The 20,364-nt window shown below is 39.1% G+C and overlaps 1 protein-coding gene across 7 annotated transcripts in view; it reads right to left on the reverse strand.

The window, feature by feature from the left end:
* Positions 1-890: 890 nt before the first annotated feature.
* Positions 891-20,364, reverse strand: part of LOC126161371 (protein transport protein Sec31A) — a 154,667-nt gene continuing 135,193 nt past the window's right edge. For 5 of the 7 annotated variants that reach the window (XM_049917142.1, XM_049917141.1, XM_049917146.1 and 2 more), the window contains 5 exons: positions 17,227-17,307; positions 14,581-14,670; positions 11,404-11,646; positions 4,888-4,959; positions 891-2,197 (listed from right to left, as the gene is read on the reverse strand). In XM_049917142.1, the coding sequence (XP_049773099.1) occupies positions 2,009-2,197; positions 4,888-4,959; positions 11,404-11,646; positions 14,581-14,670; positions 17,227-17,307 (675 nt within the window). In that variant the 3' untranslated portion in view covers positions 891-2,008. The remainder of the gene's footprint in view (positions 2,198-4,887; positions 4,960-11,403; positions 11,647-14,580; positions 14,671-17,226; positions 17,308-20,364) is intronic. The other 2 variants (XM_049917145.1, XM_049917143.1) reach the window with 1 other exon arrangement.

The raw sequence follows: 20,364 nt of genomic DNA on the forward strand, positions 1-20,364 counted from the left end.
ACTGCATGTAAAAATGATTTTACATGCCACTTGTGAAGTAGAGTAAGATATATTTTAACAAATTCTTACGAGTTTTGCAGCAACAAACACACATTTACAAATTTTGCAATTGTAATATCAAGATTATTCATAAACTTTAATGAAATTTGCACTTGACAAATTCCTTATAGTTTGCAGCCAACAGTGTTGTACATAATCAACCACCGCTTATTATAAATTTCTACTAACAGGAATTGTTTTTATTCCCTTGATTTCTATAAACTGTGAATGATTATAATTATTTTTTTAATGATCTTAACAACTGTAATATCACAAATACCACTACTACTACTACTACTACTACTACTACAAACACTAACACATTTTCATACTGCAAGGCAATAATTAAGTATCAATTGGGGCTTTTTTTTATGAGGCTGTTGTGATGCCCCTAGTCTTTGAGTACTGTGTACCTTCTGCTTTCAACCTGCCTGGATTTATTTTGCTGTATTAATATATTATTCAGCTGAAAATGTCTTGATGCTTCTCCCAAAGTCACTATACATTGTGATGACACGCTGACAGGAAGAGATTAGAGATAAATTTTGAACCAATTACAGTTAGCCATATGATTTAGGGATGGACACACTTGCTAAACTTAGGAATCCCCTTAATTGAAATTGTGTGCCTGGTACGTAAATCTGTTACAAAAATATTCTGTCAAAGTCTTGTATTGTGTATCCACAAGTATTCAAGTATATCATGCTTTGAAGACCACACGTGACATGTGCTCAGTCCCTCTCATCCTATGGTCTGAATGACCTGGCCTTCTTTTTTTAACATCCAAAAACCAAAAACCTGTCAATCCCTCCTCTCTGACAATGGAACTATTCATTCTGAAAGCTACATAGTCTCTCTCTCTCTCTCTCTCTCTCTCTCTCTCTCTCTCTCTCTCTCTCTCTCTCTCTCAAGGGGGAATAGAAGACATGACTTCCTAACAGTGGACATAATGTGAAATGGCCACAATCACAGTCAAATTTTGCCAGTGATTACTGAAAGAATTACAGCTATTGTAACTTAATTTTATTGAAACATTGTGAGCCTCATAGTATTTTATCAGAATTTATTCATCAGTATCAAATTTTCATTGTTACTAAAACAAATCACATACTCCTGTTGTGTTTATGCCCACAGTAACACACTTTTGAGGATTTTCACAATTAGACAGACAACCATATAACAATAATACACATTATTAATTTTTGGCTACTTTACAAACAATTACAAAAAGCTGATCTGATGCTTCTATTTTTACCAACGGCTTCAATGGAAATTGTCAGAATACTGACAAGCACAAGTCTGAAAACACAATTCTGCCATAAAAATTTATGATACACATTGTATACAGATCTACTGGTATGAAGAAACAGTCTTCCACCATTTCCATATACCAAGAAAGCATGTACAGTGTTTATGATGTCTCTCACCCACAAATCTCTAACAATGAAAGAGGCAATATTACATCTCTGTGTTTTGTGGAAAAAACAATTTCCTAGCTTTTAGGCAAAGTTAGAATAAAATTCTAAAAAATACAAGTGTCAAAATTAAACCCAGCTTAATTTTGTGACAAGAATGCATTTTGTGTAACTTTGATTTGTCTTACAAATTCACAGACTAATGGAAATAAATATAAATCTAAATGAATTGGTGAAGTGAAGTAAACATGATTTCATTTTCATCAATATACAAAATATTTTGCAGCACCATTAAAATGTAACACATATTTACAAACTGATGGTAGTCACAAAAAAATTCTTCTCTCTTCCTTAACACCTATTACAATTGAAAATGTCCTAAAAGTCTGCTGCTCTTAGCCCCACTTCATGTGGCATTAACTCCCTTCAGTTTCACACATGTACCATTTCATCCCCCTACTTTTGCATACACATGCAGATAGATACATGTGGAAAAAAATAATGGCTTTGTAGCTTTACTACAGTTCATTTAATTCTGTTGCTTGATTTTAGGATTACTGCAAGTACACATTCAGTTGCAATGCTGACTGAAGCAAAACTTTCAATCCAGGCATGAAACCAGCAATCTGTGAGAAGTCTGGTCCTGAAACCAGTTTTGTATGGAGTCCCAGGCCACCAGTGTAATCACCAATCTGCGTCATTTGTACCATCTGGTGCAAGTCCGTTAGAGTTGTGGGAGACAGCTGAAAATAAATGTGATATGAAAACGACTATTTATAAGAAAGATATGCGGCAATTAATAACAACCAATAAACTATTGGCAACAATTTAAATTATCTGTAAAATGTTCTGAACTTGAGCTACTACACTCTTGCATACTCAGCAAAAGGGCCGCCACTGTTTCAGTCACATCTCTCGGTCAATCAGCTAAGCTACACTAAGAGGATTCTTACAGGCAAACAAAATAAAATAATTAAATGAAACAATAAGTTCACTGTTACAAGTCAGTGTTTATTTATCTGCACGACACGTTTCAAAGGTTTAAACCTCCATCATCACGTAGATTATTTGTTAGTATGACATTTGTATATGTGTTGTGTTAAGAATTTTCTGGAGCTTGTGGCACTGTCTAGTGGAGAAAACAAAACACTTTTTCAGAACATGATTTTGGATTTCTTTGGACAAAAGATTAAATGTATATCAACTGGTAAACATAAAATAAGTAAAATAGGTTACCTCCAGTGGCCACAGGTTCCTTTCGCTGTCCTAACACATCACATGTATACTGTCACACTTTATAAACAAATATGGCACCTGGAAACTATTGGGTGGAAGGATCATATAGCAGAAGAGAGAACATTATCACAAAGTACAAAGAATATACATAATGACAACATTATAACAGAATTTTTTTAAGGTTTTGGAGGTGCTTATTTTGATTGAGGTGTCCAATACATGCGTTGGAATAAATACTTCAGGTGGTGTATAAAGCCGATTTTGACAAGTTAAAATAGCTTAAATTTTATGAACTTAAAGTACAATAATCATATTGGCTACAGAAGTAAAATTATACATAAATAACAATTTTGATTGGGATTAATAAATAGATATGAATGGCTGCCTTTAGGCAGTTACTGCTATCATACAATCACTCTTTCCACCCTCTCTCTCTGTATCATTTTCGCTTTCTCTTCTCTCCTTCAGCCTCCAGCCTCTCATATCTATCTATTAATCCCAATCAAAATTGTTATTTATGTACAGTTTTACTGCTGTAGCCAATATGATTATTGTACTTAAAGTTTGTAAAATTTAAGCTATTTTAACTTTTCAAAATCGGATTTATATACCACCTGAAGTATTTATTCCAACGCATGTATTTGACACCTCAAAAACACCTCCAAATCCTTTAAAAACTAATAATAATAATAATAATTCTGTAATAATGTTGTCATGATGCATATTCTTTGTACTCTGCGATAATGTTTTCTCTTCTGCTATATGATCCTTTCACCCAATAGTATCCAGTATGATAGTACACATGTGATGTGTTATGACAGCGAAAGGAACCTGTGACCACTGGAGGTACTCTATTTTACTTATTTTATGTTTACTGTTTGATATACGTTTAATTTTTTGTCCAAAGAAACCCAAAACCATGTTCTGAAGTAGTGCTTTGTTTTCTCCACTAGACAGTGCCACAAGTACCTCCAAAAAAATTGTAATACAACACACATACAAATGTCATACTAACAAATGTAAATCCACCTGATGAGGTTTAAACCACTGAAACGCATCCTGGTGATAAATGGACAGTGACTGACAACAGTAAACTTATTGTTTCATTTAATGTCAATAATAGACACAGTAAAGCCTACCCTAAAATGTTCACAATAAAATAATTTTTGTTCAGTGCTACAGAACACATTTCTGCCAAGGGAATGAAGAGGGTGACAGAGGAGATTATCAGAACTAAACGATAAGTTTCCTCAGTAATGTTATATCTTTTGATAACAACTGAGTAAGAAAACCACATTTTGGACTGGGAACACAGTTTTAATTGTCCTGCAGTGACTAAGCCTTTTTTGCACTTCTTTTGGCCGAGGGAGTACACAATATGTGTGTGCAAGATTACAAATCCAGAGATCCTGGGCTCGATCCCCAGTTGGACATAGAATTCCTAATGTCACTTATCAGTTCCTTCATCGCTGGCAATGATTCGCTGATGTGAAAAACACCAAGCTGCACCATAGTACGAAGTGCATGTTAAATTGTACGACTTCATATGATTTGCTACGTAAGTCTGTTCAAAGGTAAGATGAATGCACTATGTGCCCTGCTTCTCCTTTCTAATGCTCCCCAACCCGTCGTCCTTTTCTCTCAAGGGAGCAACTAACAGTCCTGAAAGCTAGTATAGGTACTGTCAGTACTTAGAACTTCACCTCCTGAAGGCCTTCTTGTAATTTCATAATTTTCTCAAGTGAATTCTCTCTCTCTCTCTCTCTCTCTCTCTCTCTCTCTCTCTCTCTCTCATTCTCGTATATAGACACGCACTAACAGATTTAAAGTTAAATAGATTGTACTAAATGACCCAATCAAAGAGATGCCCTGATAAGTGTTACTGGCAGGGGAGGAAGTAACGCAAAAATCTGCATCACTGCAGTACATGCAGATGGTGATTTAGTCTTGAGATACACACACAAGCAACATGTGGATGCAATCAGTTTCAGATAGTTCTCTGTCACCAGGACCTAACCTGCTGTACATTCACACATAACTATAACTGTACCAGAAATAGAATGAAACACTTACAGGCAGTGTGTGACAGTACACAAAATGAAAGGAATAAAGACAGTAATAATCTAATTACAGATTTTTTTTCACTATCTATAAAATCAGAACTATTCAGTTCTGATCCTTAATAATTTCCACTTACCTTATGTTCCCTTAAACAATCATACAGGACTTCCAGTTTCCGTGCAACTTCCTCCAGTTTCCTTTTGGTTTGCTGTAACAAATTATAATTATTTCCGACTGTATGGAAATTAATTCTAAGACTTACTAACCTCTATAAAAGAAATCTTTAGGAATGACAGGTAAGAATATAACTAAAATATAACCGTAACTGGTGGCTGTTCCTTCAGAAACAGTTGACAGGGGCACTCTCCAACTACAGAATTGTTCCACAGTTTCGTTCCAATGTCAGTTCTATGATACTTTTACAGCTACTAGTGTGTTGTGCATTCTTTGCTGCATTCCTATCATGGCATATTATGCAAAACTAATGTACTATAAGAAAATGCAGTACAGAAATTTTATAATATGGTGCTTAGTTGTGGTTGTCATCAGTGAACGAAAGATAGAAATTTAGTTACTTATACAGTCATTTCTCTGCATGAGACTCAAGTAACAAAACTACACAGTGAGCATTTGTGGTCAAGCATTATGTTTTAAAACAGCTGTAAGTAAACTGAAAAAAAATTTTGGAGCAAAAGCATCCACAACAGTGTTAAAGACATGCTCAGTTAAAATATACAGTGACTGCTTAATCAACTATGACAAGTTTTGTTTGTGGCACTACTGCTGATATCAAAAGACAATATAAATCAACAGACTCAAAAGCTCTTCTGCACAAACTGATGATTACAAGTCACATGAATATGTGGCATAATCCACAAAAATTCTAACTACGAAAGTAATCCAACAGTCTGGTTGAAGAATCTAAACAAACTTCTTTCACAGTTATTCACAATGGACTTCCAGCCTTTTCCAGTAATCCAAGGAGGAAGTTTTATTGCATTTGGCAAACATATTGTTCGCTGAGCAGAAACACAATATCTGGAAAATATGTTTCCACCAGAATACGAAAAGTGTATGAATGCTGTATGAGAATTGCTTCTTACAGCTGAAAGCATCTGGTCGATCACAGATACATGGATATCTGAAATAATGAAAACTATGTAGCCATAACATCACACTTCATAACAAAGGAGTTTGAATTCCAGCGAGTTTTGCTACAGTATGCCTCGATATAGGGTTATACCCAATTCATTTACGGGAGGGGGGGGAGGGGGACAAGATTACTGGCTGTAATAACTCATAATGTGACAAACACGAAAAATGAAACAACAAATGAATCTAACTGATTCACTCACATACTGAATATCATTGTGCAAAATATGTTGGAAGAAGCAAAACTTGTTGCTTATTTGAAATGTCATACATCAGGTATGGGAACACTTGGTGCACCTCAAAGAAATCTGGGATTGAATCCACAAAAGCTCATTCAAGATTTTCCAACAAAGAGAGGCAATTTTCATAAACAGGCTTCATATTAAATACTTGTTGTATTCATGCACAAAACATGTTAAAAAGTTGAAGAGATTCTGTTATTAAATGTGATCTACTACTTGTTGAAGTATAAATGAATACGCTGTTTCGAATTTTCAATTAAGCTAAAATAAGTCAAAATTTAAAATATCTGCTTAACCACACACGTACTTAGAAAACATCACTACATTATCATAAATTATTTCACTGGTTTCAATGTACTTCCAGGATTATGTGGAAAACCTGTTACTTGGCTGGAATTAGCATCTACAGTAACATTATCGACATGCTTTTTATCCTTTATCTTCACTGCTTTCTCCCCCTTCTTCTACGCACGATAAAAACGAATACACACAATTAAAAGAATTCCATAACCACTGTGACAGAATCTGTGCAATAAAATAATACTTCATCTACATCTACATCTCAATCTATACTCCGCGAGCCACCTTACGGTGTGTGGCGGAGGGTATTTATTGTACCACTATCTGATCCCCCCTTCCCTGTTCCATTCACGAATTGTGCGTGGGAAGAACGATTGCTTGTAAGTCTCTGTATTTGCTCTAATTTCTCGGATCTTTTCGTTGTGATCATTACGCGAGATATATGTGGGCGGTAGTAATATGTTGCCCATCTCTTCCCGGAATGTGCTCTCTCGTAATTTCGATAATAAACCTCTCCGTATTGCGTAACGCCTTTCTTGAAGTGTCCGCCACTGGAGCTTGTTCAGCATCTCCGTAACGCTCTCGCGCTGACTAAATGTCCCCATGACGAATCGCGCTGCTTTTCGCTGGATCATGTCTATCTCTTCTATTAATCCAACCTGGTAAGGGTCCCATACTGATGAGCAATACTCAAGAATCGGACGAACAAGCGTTTTGTAAGCTACTTCTTTCGTCGATGAGTCACATTTTCGTAGAATTCTTCCTATGAATCTCAACCTGGCGCCTGCTTTTCCCACTATTTGTTTTATGTGATCATTCCACTTCAGATCGCTCCGGATAGTAACTCCTAAGTATTTTACGGTCGTTACCGCTTCCAATGATTTACCACCTATGGTATAATCGTACTGGAATGGATTTCTGCCCCTATGTATGCGCATTATATTACATTTATCTACGTTTAGGGAAAGCTGCCAGCTGTCGCACCATGCATTAATCCTCTGCAGGTCTTCCTGGAGTACGTACGAGTCTTCTGATGTTGCTACTTTCTTGTAGACAACCGTGTCATCTGCAAATAGCCTCACGGAGCTACCGATGTTGTCAACTAAGTCATTTATGTATATTGTAAACAATAAAGGTCCTATCACGCTTCCTTGCGGTACTCCCGAAATTACCTCTACATCTGCAGATTTTGAACCGTTAAGAATGACATGTTGTGTTCTTTCTTCTAGGAAATCCTGAATCCAATCACAAACCTGGTCCGATATTCCGTAAGCTCGTATTTTTTTCACTAAACGTAAGTGCGGAACCGTATCAAATGCCTTCCTGAAGTCCAGGAATACGGCATCAATCTGCTCGCCAGTGTCTACGGCACTGTGAATTTCTTGGGCAAATAGGGCGAGCTGAGTTTCACATGATCTCTGTTTGCGGAATCCATGTTGGTTATGATGAAGGAGATTTGTATTATCTAAGAACGTCATAATACGAGAACACAAAACATGTTCCATTATTCTACAACAGATTGACGTAAGCGAAATAGGCCTATAATTATTCGCATCTGATTTATGACCCTTCTTGAAAATGGGAACGACCTGCGCTTTCTTCCAGTCGCTAGGTACTTTACGTTCTTCCAGCGATCTACGATAAATTGCTGATAGAAAGGGGGCAAGTTCTTTAGCATAATCACTGTAGAATCTTAAGGGTATCTCGTCTGGTCCGGATGCTTTTCCGCTACTAAGTGATAGCAGTTGTTTTTCAATTCCGATATCGTTTATTTCAATATTTTCCATTTTGGCATCCGTGCGACGGCTGAAGTCAGGGACCGTGTTACGATTTTCCGCAGTGAAACAGTTTCGGAACACTGAATTCAGTATTTCTGCCTTTCTTCCGTCGTCCTCTGTTTCGGTGCCATCGTGGTCAACGAGTGACTGAATAGGGGATTTAGATCCGCTTACCGATTTTACATATGACCAAAACTTTTTAGGGTTCTTGTTTAGATTGTTTGCCAATGTTTTATGTTCGAATTCGTTGAATGCTTCTCTCATTGCTCTCTTTACGCTCTTTTTCACTTCGTTCAGCTTTTCCTTATCAGCTATGATTCGACTACTCTTAAACCTATGATGAAGCTTTCTTTGTTTCCGTAGTACCTTTCGTACATGATTGTTATACCACGGTGGATCTTTCCCCTCGCTTTGGACCTTAGTCGGTACGAACTTATCTAAGGCCTACTGGACGATGTTTCTGAATTTTTTCCATTTTTGTTCCACACCCTCTTCCTCAGAAATGAACGTTTGATGGTGGTCACTCAGATATTCTGCGATTTGTGCCCTATCACTCTTGTTAAGCAAATATATTTTCCTTCCTTTCTTGGCATTTCTTATTACACTTGTAGTCATTGATGCAACCACTGACTTATGATCACTGATACCCTCTTCTACACTCACGGAGTCGAAAAGTTCCGGTCTATTTGTTGCTATGAGGTCTAAAACGTTAGCTTCACGAGTTGGTTCTCTAACTATCTGCTCGAAGTAATTCTCGGACAAGGCAGTCAGGATAATGTCACAAGAGTCTCTGTCCCTGGCTCCAGTTCTGATTGTGTGACTATCCCATTCTATACCTGGTAGATTGAAGTCTCCCCCTATTACGATAGTATGATCACGAAACTTCTTCATGACGTTCTGCAGGTTCTCTCTGAGGCGCTCAACTACTACGGTTGCTGATGCAGGTGGTCTATAGAAGCATCCGACTATCATATCTGACCCACCTTTGATACTTAGCTTAACCCAGATTATTTCACATTCGCATTCGCTAATAACTTCACTGGATATTATTGAATTCTTTACTGCTATAAATACTCCTCCACCATTGGCGTTTATCCTATCCTTGCGGTATATATTCCATTCTGTGTCTAGGATTTCATTACTGTTCACTTCCGGTTTTAACCAACTTTCCGTTCCTAATACTATATGCGCACTATTTCCTTCAATAAGAGATACTAATTCAGGAACCTTGCCCTGGATACTCCTGCAGTTTACCAATATTACGTTAACTTTTCCTGTTTTTGGTCTCTGAGGACGGACGTTCTTTATCAACGATGATAATGTCCTCTCTGGTAAGCCGTCAGGTATTTTATCGTTTCGCCCAAGGGGGGTCCCTCTAACCTAAAAAACCCCCGTGTGCACGCCACACGTACTCTGCTACCCTAGTAGCTGCTTCCGGTGTGTAGTGCACGCCTGACCTGTCTAGGGGGGCCCTACAGTTCTCCACCCAATAACGGAGGTCGATGAATTTGCAACCATTATAGTCGCAGAGTCGTCTGAGCCTCTGGTTTAGACCCTCCACACGGCTCCATACCAGAGGACCGCGATCGACTCTGGGCACTATGCTGCAGATATTAAGCTCAGCTTGCACTCCGCGTGCGATGCTGGTTGTCTTCACCAAATCAGCCAGCCGCCGGAAGGAACCAAGGATGGCCTCAGAACCCAAGCGGCAGGCGTCATTCGTTCCGACATGTGCTACTATCTGCAGCCGGTCACACCCAGTGCGTTCAATAGCTGCCGGAAGGGCCTCCTCCACATTACGGACGAGACCCCCCGGCAAGCACACCGAGTGCACACTGGCATTCTTCCCCGACCTACCCGCTATTTTCCTGAGGGGCTCCATAACCCGCCTAACGTTGGAGCTCCCTATAACTAATAGGCCCGCCCTCTGTGACTGTCGGGACCTTGCCGGAGAATCGGCCACTGGCCCAACAGGCGAGGCATCCTGTGGTGGCTCGGAAACGATGTCATCACCACTAGGAAGCACCCCGTACCAGTTGGAAAGGGGTAAGGCAGCTGCCACGCGGCCAGATCCCACCTTCGCCTTTCGGCCAGGCACGCGCGAGCCCACCACTGTCCGCCATTCACCCTGGAGTGATGGCTGACCGGTAAGATGCTCACTGCCGGAAGACGCAGCGACATCAGGGGTTCCATGTGACTCCAAGGCCACCGAAGTAGGCATAGGTCTCACCACAGTTGCCCCAACGCCACTACGAGCCGACGCCTGCGCCTCGAGCTCGATGAGCCTAACAGACAAAGCCTCCACCTGCCCCCGAAGAGTGGCCAATTCTCCTTGCGTCCGCTCACAACAACCACAGTCCCTACACATGACTATGTTTACCCTACTCTATACGATGACAAATTCCCAAGATTATCTTCTGATGAGCTACTCTGATAATCAAGAAACACTCACTGAAATACGAGACGCGAAAACTACGCTAGGTTTTCCCAGAAAAACTATTTAAAAGCTAAGCGCAGCAAATAAGTACAAAAACGCTTTATACAAACAGTACTCGCTGCTGCTGGTGCTCTCGCTCTGGCTGTCACAAGCCAGCTGTCTGGCTACAAAACTAGAATACTGTCCTTTACTTGCATTGGATGTTAAATTTTTTGGGTACCACGTCCCTCTGAGATAATATTCAATAATAATTTGAACAAATACATAAAATCTACTTGCAATCTGTACTTCATGTACTGTCTGAAAAGAAGTCCATACCCTCTCACCTAATTGTACAATTGATTGTGTAAATATGTATCTTACCTACCAATCACAAGTTCTCACTTGCATTGTGAAGTTGTGGGGGACTTCCACTATAAACAATCTTCCAGCTTTGATGAGCAGGTAGGAAATGGACACAATTTCACTGCTAGGTAGACTATAATATAAATGAGGATAAAGTTATCAATCTATCCAGGTGGTAAACTAAATTTCTTTTGTGTGATCCAGAATAGATAATCCTGGATTTGTTACATTCCTATTCCAATATCTAGTTGATAAAAGCAGAAAAAATGCGTAATAAATCAGATGAGACAATGGATCAACAGACCTGAAAAAATGCCAATTTTTAAGAGATCAACAATTGTGACATTCTAGCTAAATTATAAATACTGACAGTTATTTAAGAGAAACTGTTTCCTTACTGGATTCGTGGCGGTATTGTAGCATCTATTCCTCAGTTCATCAAAAACTGTCTGCAGATACATGTGCTCTTCCGGTATTGGTCCCTTTGGTTTTGGAGGCTCCACGGCTTTTGCAGTGACCACAGGGCCTGCAGCTGGTGGTGGTTGTTGTTGCTGCTGCTGCTGTTGCGCATGAGGTGGTGCATTATATGGTACATACGGCTGTTGCTGACCCATATTTCCATATACACCATTCACCGCTGCCTGCAAAGGCAACAAACATCTCACTGTTGTTATACTGTTACCGACAGACGCTTCTATCTCTCTCTCTCTCTCTCTCTCTCTCCCCCCCCCCCCCCCCCCCACACACACACTGTATCATTTTATCACTTCCAGACTGAAGCTGCCAAGCACTTATCAATATACTATCTACTTATCAATATACTATCTCTGATATCCTCCTCTCTCTATTATCTTCCCCTTCATCTTTCTATTCTGTTTTCCTAATATATCACTTCTGTCAGGCCCAAGAGTCCTTTTGCCATGGTAAAAATTCAGCAGAACGTTAGGAAAATTCAATTAATTGAATGTTTGAGTTTGTATGTATAGTTATTTTTGTATTACCAACAGGCAGTAAAGCAGAGAAACTGTTTATGCTGGCTCCATTCATATGGCTTATAAACCACTGAAATAAGCAAAGACAGAAAAAGCAAATAATACTGAATAAAAGAGTGTGGCTTATAATCTTGTAGAAAGCAGATGCATTTTCAGGACTTTCCAACTTTACATGTAATATTGTTGTATGACCAATACTGAATTGCCACAAAGCAAAGCCTGTGTTGGACATCATAAAATTGCAACTAGTGTCCAAGAACAGAACTACACTTCTCTCTTTGAAGGCATATTTTGAATGTACAATATTAGTAGTAATATGAGGGTCACTCCAAAAGAAATGCACACTATTTTTGTAAAAATACAGTTTTCATTCTGCATGTGTGAAAGTTTTACAGTGTGTAGATACATCCTTCTTGCTTGTTTTCAAACTTAGTTCAACCTGTTCCCGTGAGTGGCGCCATCACAGCATGTCTTCAAGATGGCTGCTACACTTGACGTTCGTCAGAAGCAACGTGCTGTCACAGAATTCCTGTGCTGTGAAAACAAGACAGTGGGAAACATCCACAAGAGGTTGAAAAAGGTGTATGGAGATGCTGCTGTCGATCGCAGTGCGGCTAGTCACTGGGCAAGCAGGTTATGTGATGATAGCGGGCACGGAAATATTGAGGATTGTCCTCGCAGCAGCAGGCCTCTTACTGCACACACTCCAGACAATGTGCTGAGAGTTAACGAATTGGTGACTGCTGACAGACGCATCACATTGAATGATTTGTCACGCTACGTTGGGATAGGGGAAGGAAGTGTTTGCAGAATACTGAAAGTGTTGGCGTTAAAAAAGGTTTGTGCTAGGTGGGTTCCCAGGATGTTGACAGTGGCTCACAAAGAAACAATAAAAACGGTATGCAACGAACTTTTGGAACAGTACGAGAATGGTGGAGATGAATTTCTTGGTAGAATTGTGACAGGTGATGAAACATGGCTCCATCATTTTTCACCAGAGACAAAGAGTCAATCAATGGACTAGCATCATGCAAATTCACCGAAGAAGAAAAATTCAAAACCACACCTTCTGCTGGAAAAGTTATGGCTACGGTGTTTTTCGATTCTGAAGGACTCTTGCTTATGGACATCATGCCAAGTGGAACTACCATAAATCCTGATGCATATGTGATGACACTGAAGAAACTTCAAGCTCAACTGAGTCATGTTCGACCACATCGGCAAAAGCAGGATGTTTTGCTGTTGTACGACAATGCACGGCCACATGTCGGTCAAAAAACCATGGAAGTGATCACAAAACTCGGAAGGACAACACTGGAACACCCGCCTTAGAATCCTGATCTGGCTCCATGTGACTATCATCACTTTGGGAAACTGAAAGACTCTCTTCGTGGAACAAGGTTTGAAGATGATGACTCCCTTGTGCACGCTGCCAAACAGTGGCTCCAACAGGTTGGTCCAGAATTTTACCGTGCAGGTATACAGGCGCTGGTTCCAAGATGGCGTAAGGCAGTTGAAAGGGACGGAAATTATGTGGAGAAATGAAAATATTGTTCCTAAAGGATGTATCTACAAACTGTAAAATTTCAAACATGTAGAACAAAAGATGGATTTAAAAAAAAAATTATTGTGCATTTGTTTTGGAGTGACCCTCGTACATATTACTACTTCTTGTGCACCTGTGTTTCATGCACGAAAAGTTACCTAGAACCTGTCAACAAAGAAGAAGAGAAGAGCATTAAAGTAATGGAAGAAGAGCTTAAAATAAGGGAAGAAGAGCAATACCGAGCTTTTGTGAAGACAAGTGCTAGTTGAAGTCGCGCACGTCGACAGTTTGTAAACTGGTATAAAAAGGCTTCCACTAAACAGTAGTTAGTTCACAGTTTAGTTTTAGTGTAGTGTGTGTATTGATTATTTGTTATGTTGAATCAGTGTCCAATATTAATTTTTGTTGTTTGATGGTGTCAATAGCAGAAGCCTTAGTGAACAAGTGCAAGCTTGCACCAATAATTTGTTTCATGTAAGCAGCTTGAGAACAGTTGAGTGTCATTTTGTGTCAGGGCAAGTATTTAAATTTTTGAGCTAGTTTAAGTGGTTTTTCTCTATTTTACCTTTTCCATAATTTATGTTTGGAATAATCTGACTTTGTGTATATGGCCACTATGGAATAATTCACTTTTTTACTAACTTTTTTCATGTTTACTACTAAAATACATTTGTACATTATATTTTAACATATGATTTTAACAGTAACAAGTTTATTTAATATCCAACTTCCTAAATCATAATATAAACCACAACAATGCCAATGTCTGGTCACAATGCCTGGAGATGACAGTGGCCACGTGTATGTCAATTCAAGTGTGTGTGTGTGTGTGTGTGTGTGTGTGTGTGTGTGTGTGTGTGTGTGTGTGTACGTACATCTGATGAAGGACCTAGGCTGACAGCTTAGTAATATTCACAATCTGCTCATAAATGTGCCTGTCTGCCTTCTCTATGTTGTGAGCAGCAATCCATCCTAATTCTTCATTAATAAAATAAAAAACCCATTGTTTATAGTGCTTTACTTAAAAAAATACTCACATTTTGGAAGTTTGCTGCTGGAGGGTCTGGTTGCGCACTCCCATAAAGTGGGTGAGTTATTGGGTTCTGAGGAGCATATTCTGGCTTTGGCTGTGGGAGAAAAAAATTTTTAGTTCATAAGACAAAATAGTTTGATTCTCAATTAAACTTATACTAACAAACTTCCTGTTTCCAACTAATTTTATTCTCTATGTCATGCACAATGTATCACCATGCAAATTCATACTTATATATTCTTTTCATCATACTATTGTGCATGATGCTGCAGTTCTTGTGAATATTCTTTAACAATTAGTCTGAAGTTCATCTGCACTATCACTGATCTTTATTTTCAGCAATCATATGATTCAAAAGCTTACAACAGTTACGTTAGGTGTTTGAAATCAAATCAATTCTCTCAAACTCTAAACTGATGAAATACTAGGGAGATTCAATTACAGAAACTCATACCAGCTCACTCCTATTATCAATAGGAGGATACATTAACAGTGTACAAGCTCTGAGTGAATACTCACTTTTCTGGATGCTTCACGAAAGCACAAATAGACAGCAAGTCACGATGTGAGTGTCGGGTGTGTGGAAAATAAAAGTCCAAACACATCAATCAGGTTGGAGCAAAATAAACATACAAACAGCAAACTGAAGAAATTTTGATACAACCAGTAGGCAGGCTGTCCTGGGACAAATGGTCAATATTCAGGGGTATGACAGCAACGATCATTCAAAGCAAAAAAGTCTAGTAAACATTGGCTCTAAAATGCATACCTTACGAGGTATGAGTAATTCTCTACCTTTGATACTGTGGAAGAATTTGCTTCTCCTATTGTGCATTGTCTCATTCAAAATACTCTCCTCCACAAATGATACACCACTCCCAATGCCATTTCCACTGCCAGAAGCAGTCTTGGTATGCCCCTTGCTGGACCACGCAAAGTGCCATCTGAGAATTTTCTGTTATCTTGACTGTCGTTGCAAATCTTGATCCTTTCAATGGGGTTTTCAACTTTGGGGGAGAAGTAGTCTGTAGGGGTCAGGTATGGAGGATGAGGCAGCACAGTGATTTCGTTTTTTGGGCAATAGTCACGCATCAACAAGGATGAATGCGTGGGTGTGTTATTGTGATGAAAGAGCCACAAATTGTCTCACTACATTTCAGGTCATTTCGTTCTCGCATTTTCTTGCAGGCACTGCAACATATCCTGACAGTACCATTGATTAACAGTCTGTCCCTGTTCTGCAAATTTATGAGGAACTAATCCTTAAAATTCAAAGAAAACTATCAGCATGGCTTTAATATCTGACCTGACCCTATGAGCTAATTTTTGTTCTTGGAGAATCTTTCATGACACACTGTGAAGATTGAAATTTGTCCTCAACATCATAACCATAAACCCCAGTCTCATCATAAGTTATGATTCTCTTAAGGAACATCTTGTTTTCATTTGCGCGATACAAAAGCTCTTCACAGATTGTGAGGCAAAGATCTTTCTGGTCTTGACTCATGAGCCATGGGACGAACTTGGCAGCAACACGATGTATTCCATGATGCTATGTCAGGATTTCATGACATGATCCAACTGAAATGTACATTCTTCTGCAATCTCTCAGACAGTCAGTCTTTGACTGGCACACTCAATTTTGTTGAAGTTCCTGACTTGAGCATCGCCAATAAGTATGGCTTCAGCACTCATCTCCATAGGCTTCCTGCATCATTTGGTATGTCCCTGTAAAGGTTTCCTCAAGTTGCTCAGAAATTTTAATGCAGACGTGTTGCTTCTCTAACTCCACCATCTTGAAATTTGCAAACTGTACGACATGACGCTCTACTCAATATAGCACTGAACAATAATTAACAGACATACAGCAGTGAAACTTTGAGCAGTTAAACATTAAACACAGGCATGTGCAGGGATGCCAACAGCTTTTTGCTCCAACACACCATTGATACAAAATTACAAGTGTTTCGGAATTTTTTGAACAGACCTCGTAAAACATAGACTCTAAAATGGAGCTATGAGCCCTTGTTCAGTAGAAGCTTAATGGGCTTTTTTTTTCCTTGTTTCGATCCATACTACAAACTCTCAAAATATGCAAATCAAAGAGCTTCCAGTAGAAGAGATTTGTTTCACAGTATCAAAGATGAAGAAGGGCACACAACTCTTACGGTATGCATACTAGAACCTCTGTTTACTAGGCTTTTTTTGCTTTGAATGATCGTCCCTGTCATCCCCCTGAATACTGCACATTCTTCCAGAGACACCTTGTATAAACTGGGGAACAAATTTTTCTAAAATTTCTAAAATGGAAAAGTGGTTTTAAACGTGGTAATGGAAAGTCTTTGATTGAATACAAATAAGTTCCATTATCTGGGCATAAAGGTGAAAACTCACTAAGTAGTTGAAGCGATGAGCCGTCAACAGTCATATAAAGATCTCAGTTTTGTGTATGTACCTATTAATGACTCAGCACTTCAATTACTAAGTTAAAAGTGGTTTTTGTTAGTTGCACATTACAACCTCTCAACAGCATGAAATTCAAAATTTAAGGAGAGCAAGCTAATGTAAGAAAACTGTCAGGGCTTTCTAGGAGAAAATTAAAGCTCAACCCCATGCACGGTGCACATAAATCTACACTACAGATGAATACCTGTAAATGGTTGACCACACTATTCCATTGCCTTGTACCAGAATGCACAGCAGACATTTGAGGAAGTATGTTATATTCGAACTGTATAGTAAATAGAAAAGAGAAAAAAAAAAATCAGAAGTAAACTGTACTCTACTAGAAAGAGCAGGAGAGGACAACACAGAAAATGTGCATATCATCTTACGAGTCAGACACTATAGTGCATTCAGCACCATTTATTGGGAACACGGACAAATCTCAAGACAAGAAAGAAAGAAAGAAAGAAAGGCTGGAAGAGTGGACATTCACAGTCATGGTAAACAGAAACTTCACAAGATAGACACAAAGTTCTCATTAAGCTGTCTCTATAAGCTACTACAGTTCTTAAACATCTAGTGATGGATCAATCTGACAGAGGCTCCATTTCAATTGCTTCATTGCGACTAACTAGCTGCCTCACAACATACACTCTTCATTGGTAACTGGAGTAGCTGATCACGATAAAAGCAGTACCTGCCAAGAGACCCCAAACAACAGAGTACAAACATGCATATTTTGTCTTGAAGTTTTCCCAGTGGATGGAATATTCCATCATTTTTCAGGAGAGCAACATGTGTTGTTGATCTGACTCAAAAAAACACACATACTTACCTTTTCCAACACAAACCAGGTTAAGTGGAATTCAGCACGTTTGTCAAAATTAGGAAATAATTTTCTCAAAATAGTTATTAACAGAAATCCTTGGCGTATAGTATTTGAGTACTTTGGCTGCCTAGTTGTACAATAATAAGCCCTAAATACATTAAGGACTACTCACATAATTTTGTCTCTGAAAAACTTTTTAATTTCTCATATTTAGTGTTTGAAGAGTAATTATTCTTAACATCTATTATCTATTTCATCAACCATTAGATGACTGAACAACTTATTGAATACTTTCATGTGAAATTCCTTGGTAACATGTTTGTTTGTTTGTTTGTTTTAATACACAAAAATTAGGAAATGAGCATGTGACTTGGATATGAGACAAGCTGCATCGTGTTCCAGTTTTCTGTAAATTTAAGTGCAGTGAGTAAGGATTTTCTTCTGTCTATCATGAATTATGAAATTTTATCTTTCCACCCAACTTAACTGTAAAGAAACTAAAAACTCGAATTCCCATATTCAAAATAAAAGTATCTTTAAAATACAAACAAAACAGAACTTTTTTAAAAAAATCAGGAGAGACCCAAACTGTAACAAATTTAGTTTGTTATGTATGCAACCCCATGGTATGTGGAATGTGTCAAGAGTTGGAAAGAGTTAGTTTGACATCAGCAATTACACAATTTATTTGGCCTCCTGTATGCTCTACCAGAGAAGTTTCTGTTGTCTCCAACTTCTTACTAATTTGTGTGTGGAATACTTTTATGCACTACAAAATGCATGTTAGATGGCTGTCTAACTGCTTCATTATTTCATTAGACTGCATTTTTTAATATTGAAATAATAATAATAATAATAATAATAATAATAATAATAATAATAATGATGATGATGATGATGATGTGCTCTAATTATAATGATGAAATAGCAAACTGTGGTAATATTAGATACCTACTAATCCCAAGGTAAACATCAATTACAATGAAAAAGATATTAAAAACAAGGATTGCACAATAATTCTGCTATTACTGGGCTACAATATTGTGTAATTGAATGATGTGATCCTGGTGAGAAAAGGGAAATGTTGGGAGTGTGGAGCAAGGGGATATTTGCTTTTGTTTTGCTTTAGGGCACAAGAAACAAGTGGGGTCATACACGCCGAACTCAAAAATATAGAACACGAAGACAGAGAGGAGTTAAAAAATAATTATACGTCAGTTCCTATTGACATAATAGAAGACAGCTAAAAACAGGCACATGGAAAAAGGGCTAAAAAAAGACATCATACTGAAATGGAGGTCAAAAACTAAAAATTAAATGGCCATCACCATATTGCTTTGGCAGATAAAAAGTAAAATGTGGTCGACAGCCTGTGTGTCATTTGCTAAAATGGCTGATAACTCAGATGGCAAACCCAAGCGGGAATGTAAGCAGTTAAAAAATTGGGCATTCCATCAGGAAGTGGCCAACAGTTAAAACTTGGACACAATGTGTTGCCTAGTTAAAATGTCCTCCTCCAGGCGGGAGGGCCGAGAGGGGGTCGTCCAAGCCGGTGGGAGAGGCTTAATAATCCTGAGCTTATTCCCATGAAGGGAGGACCATTGGCAATGCCAAAGGGACACCACCTCCTGACACATGGCAACACAGAGATCATCGCAGGGAACAGAGGAACTTGCGGGCTGAGGAACGAGGACTGTAACCTTGGCAGCAGCATCAGCGGCCTCGTTTCCTAGCAGACCGACATGACCAGGAACAGGGCACAGACTGAAGGGCAAAGAGCGAGTCTGAGCAGAGAACACGATTGAAAAGGCTGTGTCGCTGGATGTACTCCGTGGCCTGATACAGGGCGAAGAGCACAGCTGTGAAGACTGAGCAGTTTGCCAGACGCCGATATCGAAGCAATGGGTGATAATGACGAAGGCACACCTGACCACATGGTCAGTCCAAGAGCATCAGTGTGTACAAAGGTGCTATCGCGAAGTTCCGTGCGAATGTTGTGAAACTGAAGGCAATAGACCGAGGATGGAGTAGTGTCCTTAGGAAGAAAATGAAGACCAAAGTTAACATGGGCCCTTCACGAAGCCAAGGTGGTGAAGGGCTCACACCCACCAGGAAAGTTGCAGGTAGTGTGAAGTTAATCCACTGTAGCAAGTGCCAAAAGCGGACTCCAGGAGGTAACAGAGAACAAGGATGCATCCCATACTGGTGATCAAAGGAATCATTGAAGAAGGCAGCACAGAATGCGTGGCCACGCATGGCATACAAACGGCATGCATACCTGCTGAGGAGAAAGTCATGGTGGTAGGACAGTGGTAGTTGAGCAGCCCCAGCATACAGACTCTCAACCGGGCTAGTGTAAAAGGCGTCCCTGGTCAAACAGATGTCATGATGGCGGATAGTGTTGAGACAATATAAGAGGGATGGACATGCAGACGCATAAACAGAGCACCCATAGTTGAGTTTCAAATGGACATGTGACCGGTACAAACAGAGGAAGGTGGTTTGATCAGCATC

Source organism: Schistocerca cancellata, chromosome 2 (assembly GCF_023864275.1).
Source record: "Schistocerca cancellata isolate TAMUIC-IGC-003103 chromosome 2, iqSchCanc2.1, whole genome shotgun sequence".
Classification (NCBI taxonomy): domain Eukaryota; kingdom Metazoa; phylum Arthropoda; class Insecta; order Orthoptera; family Acrididae; genus Schistocerca; species Schistocerca cancellata.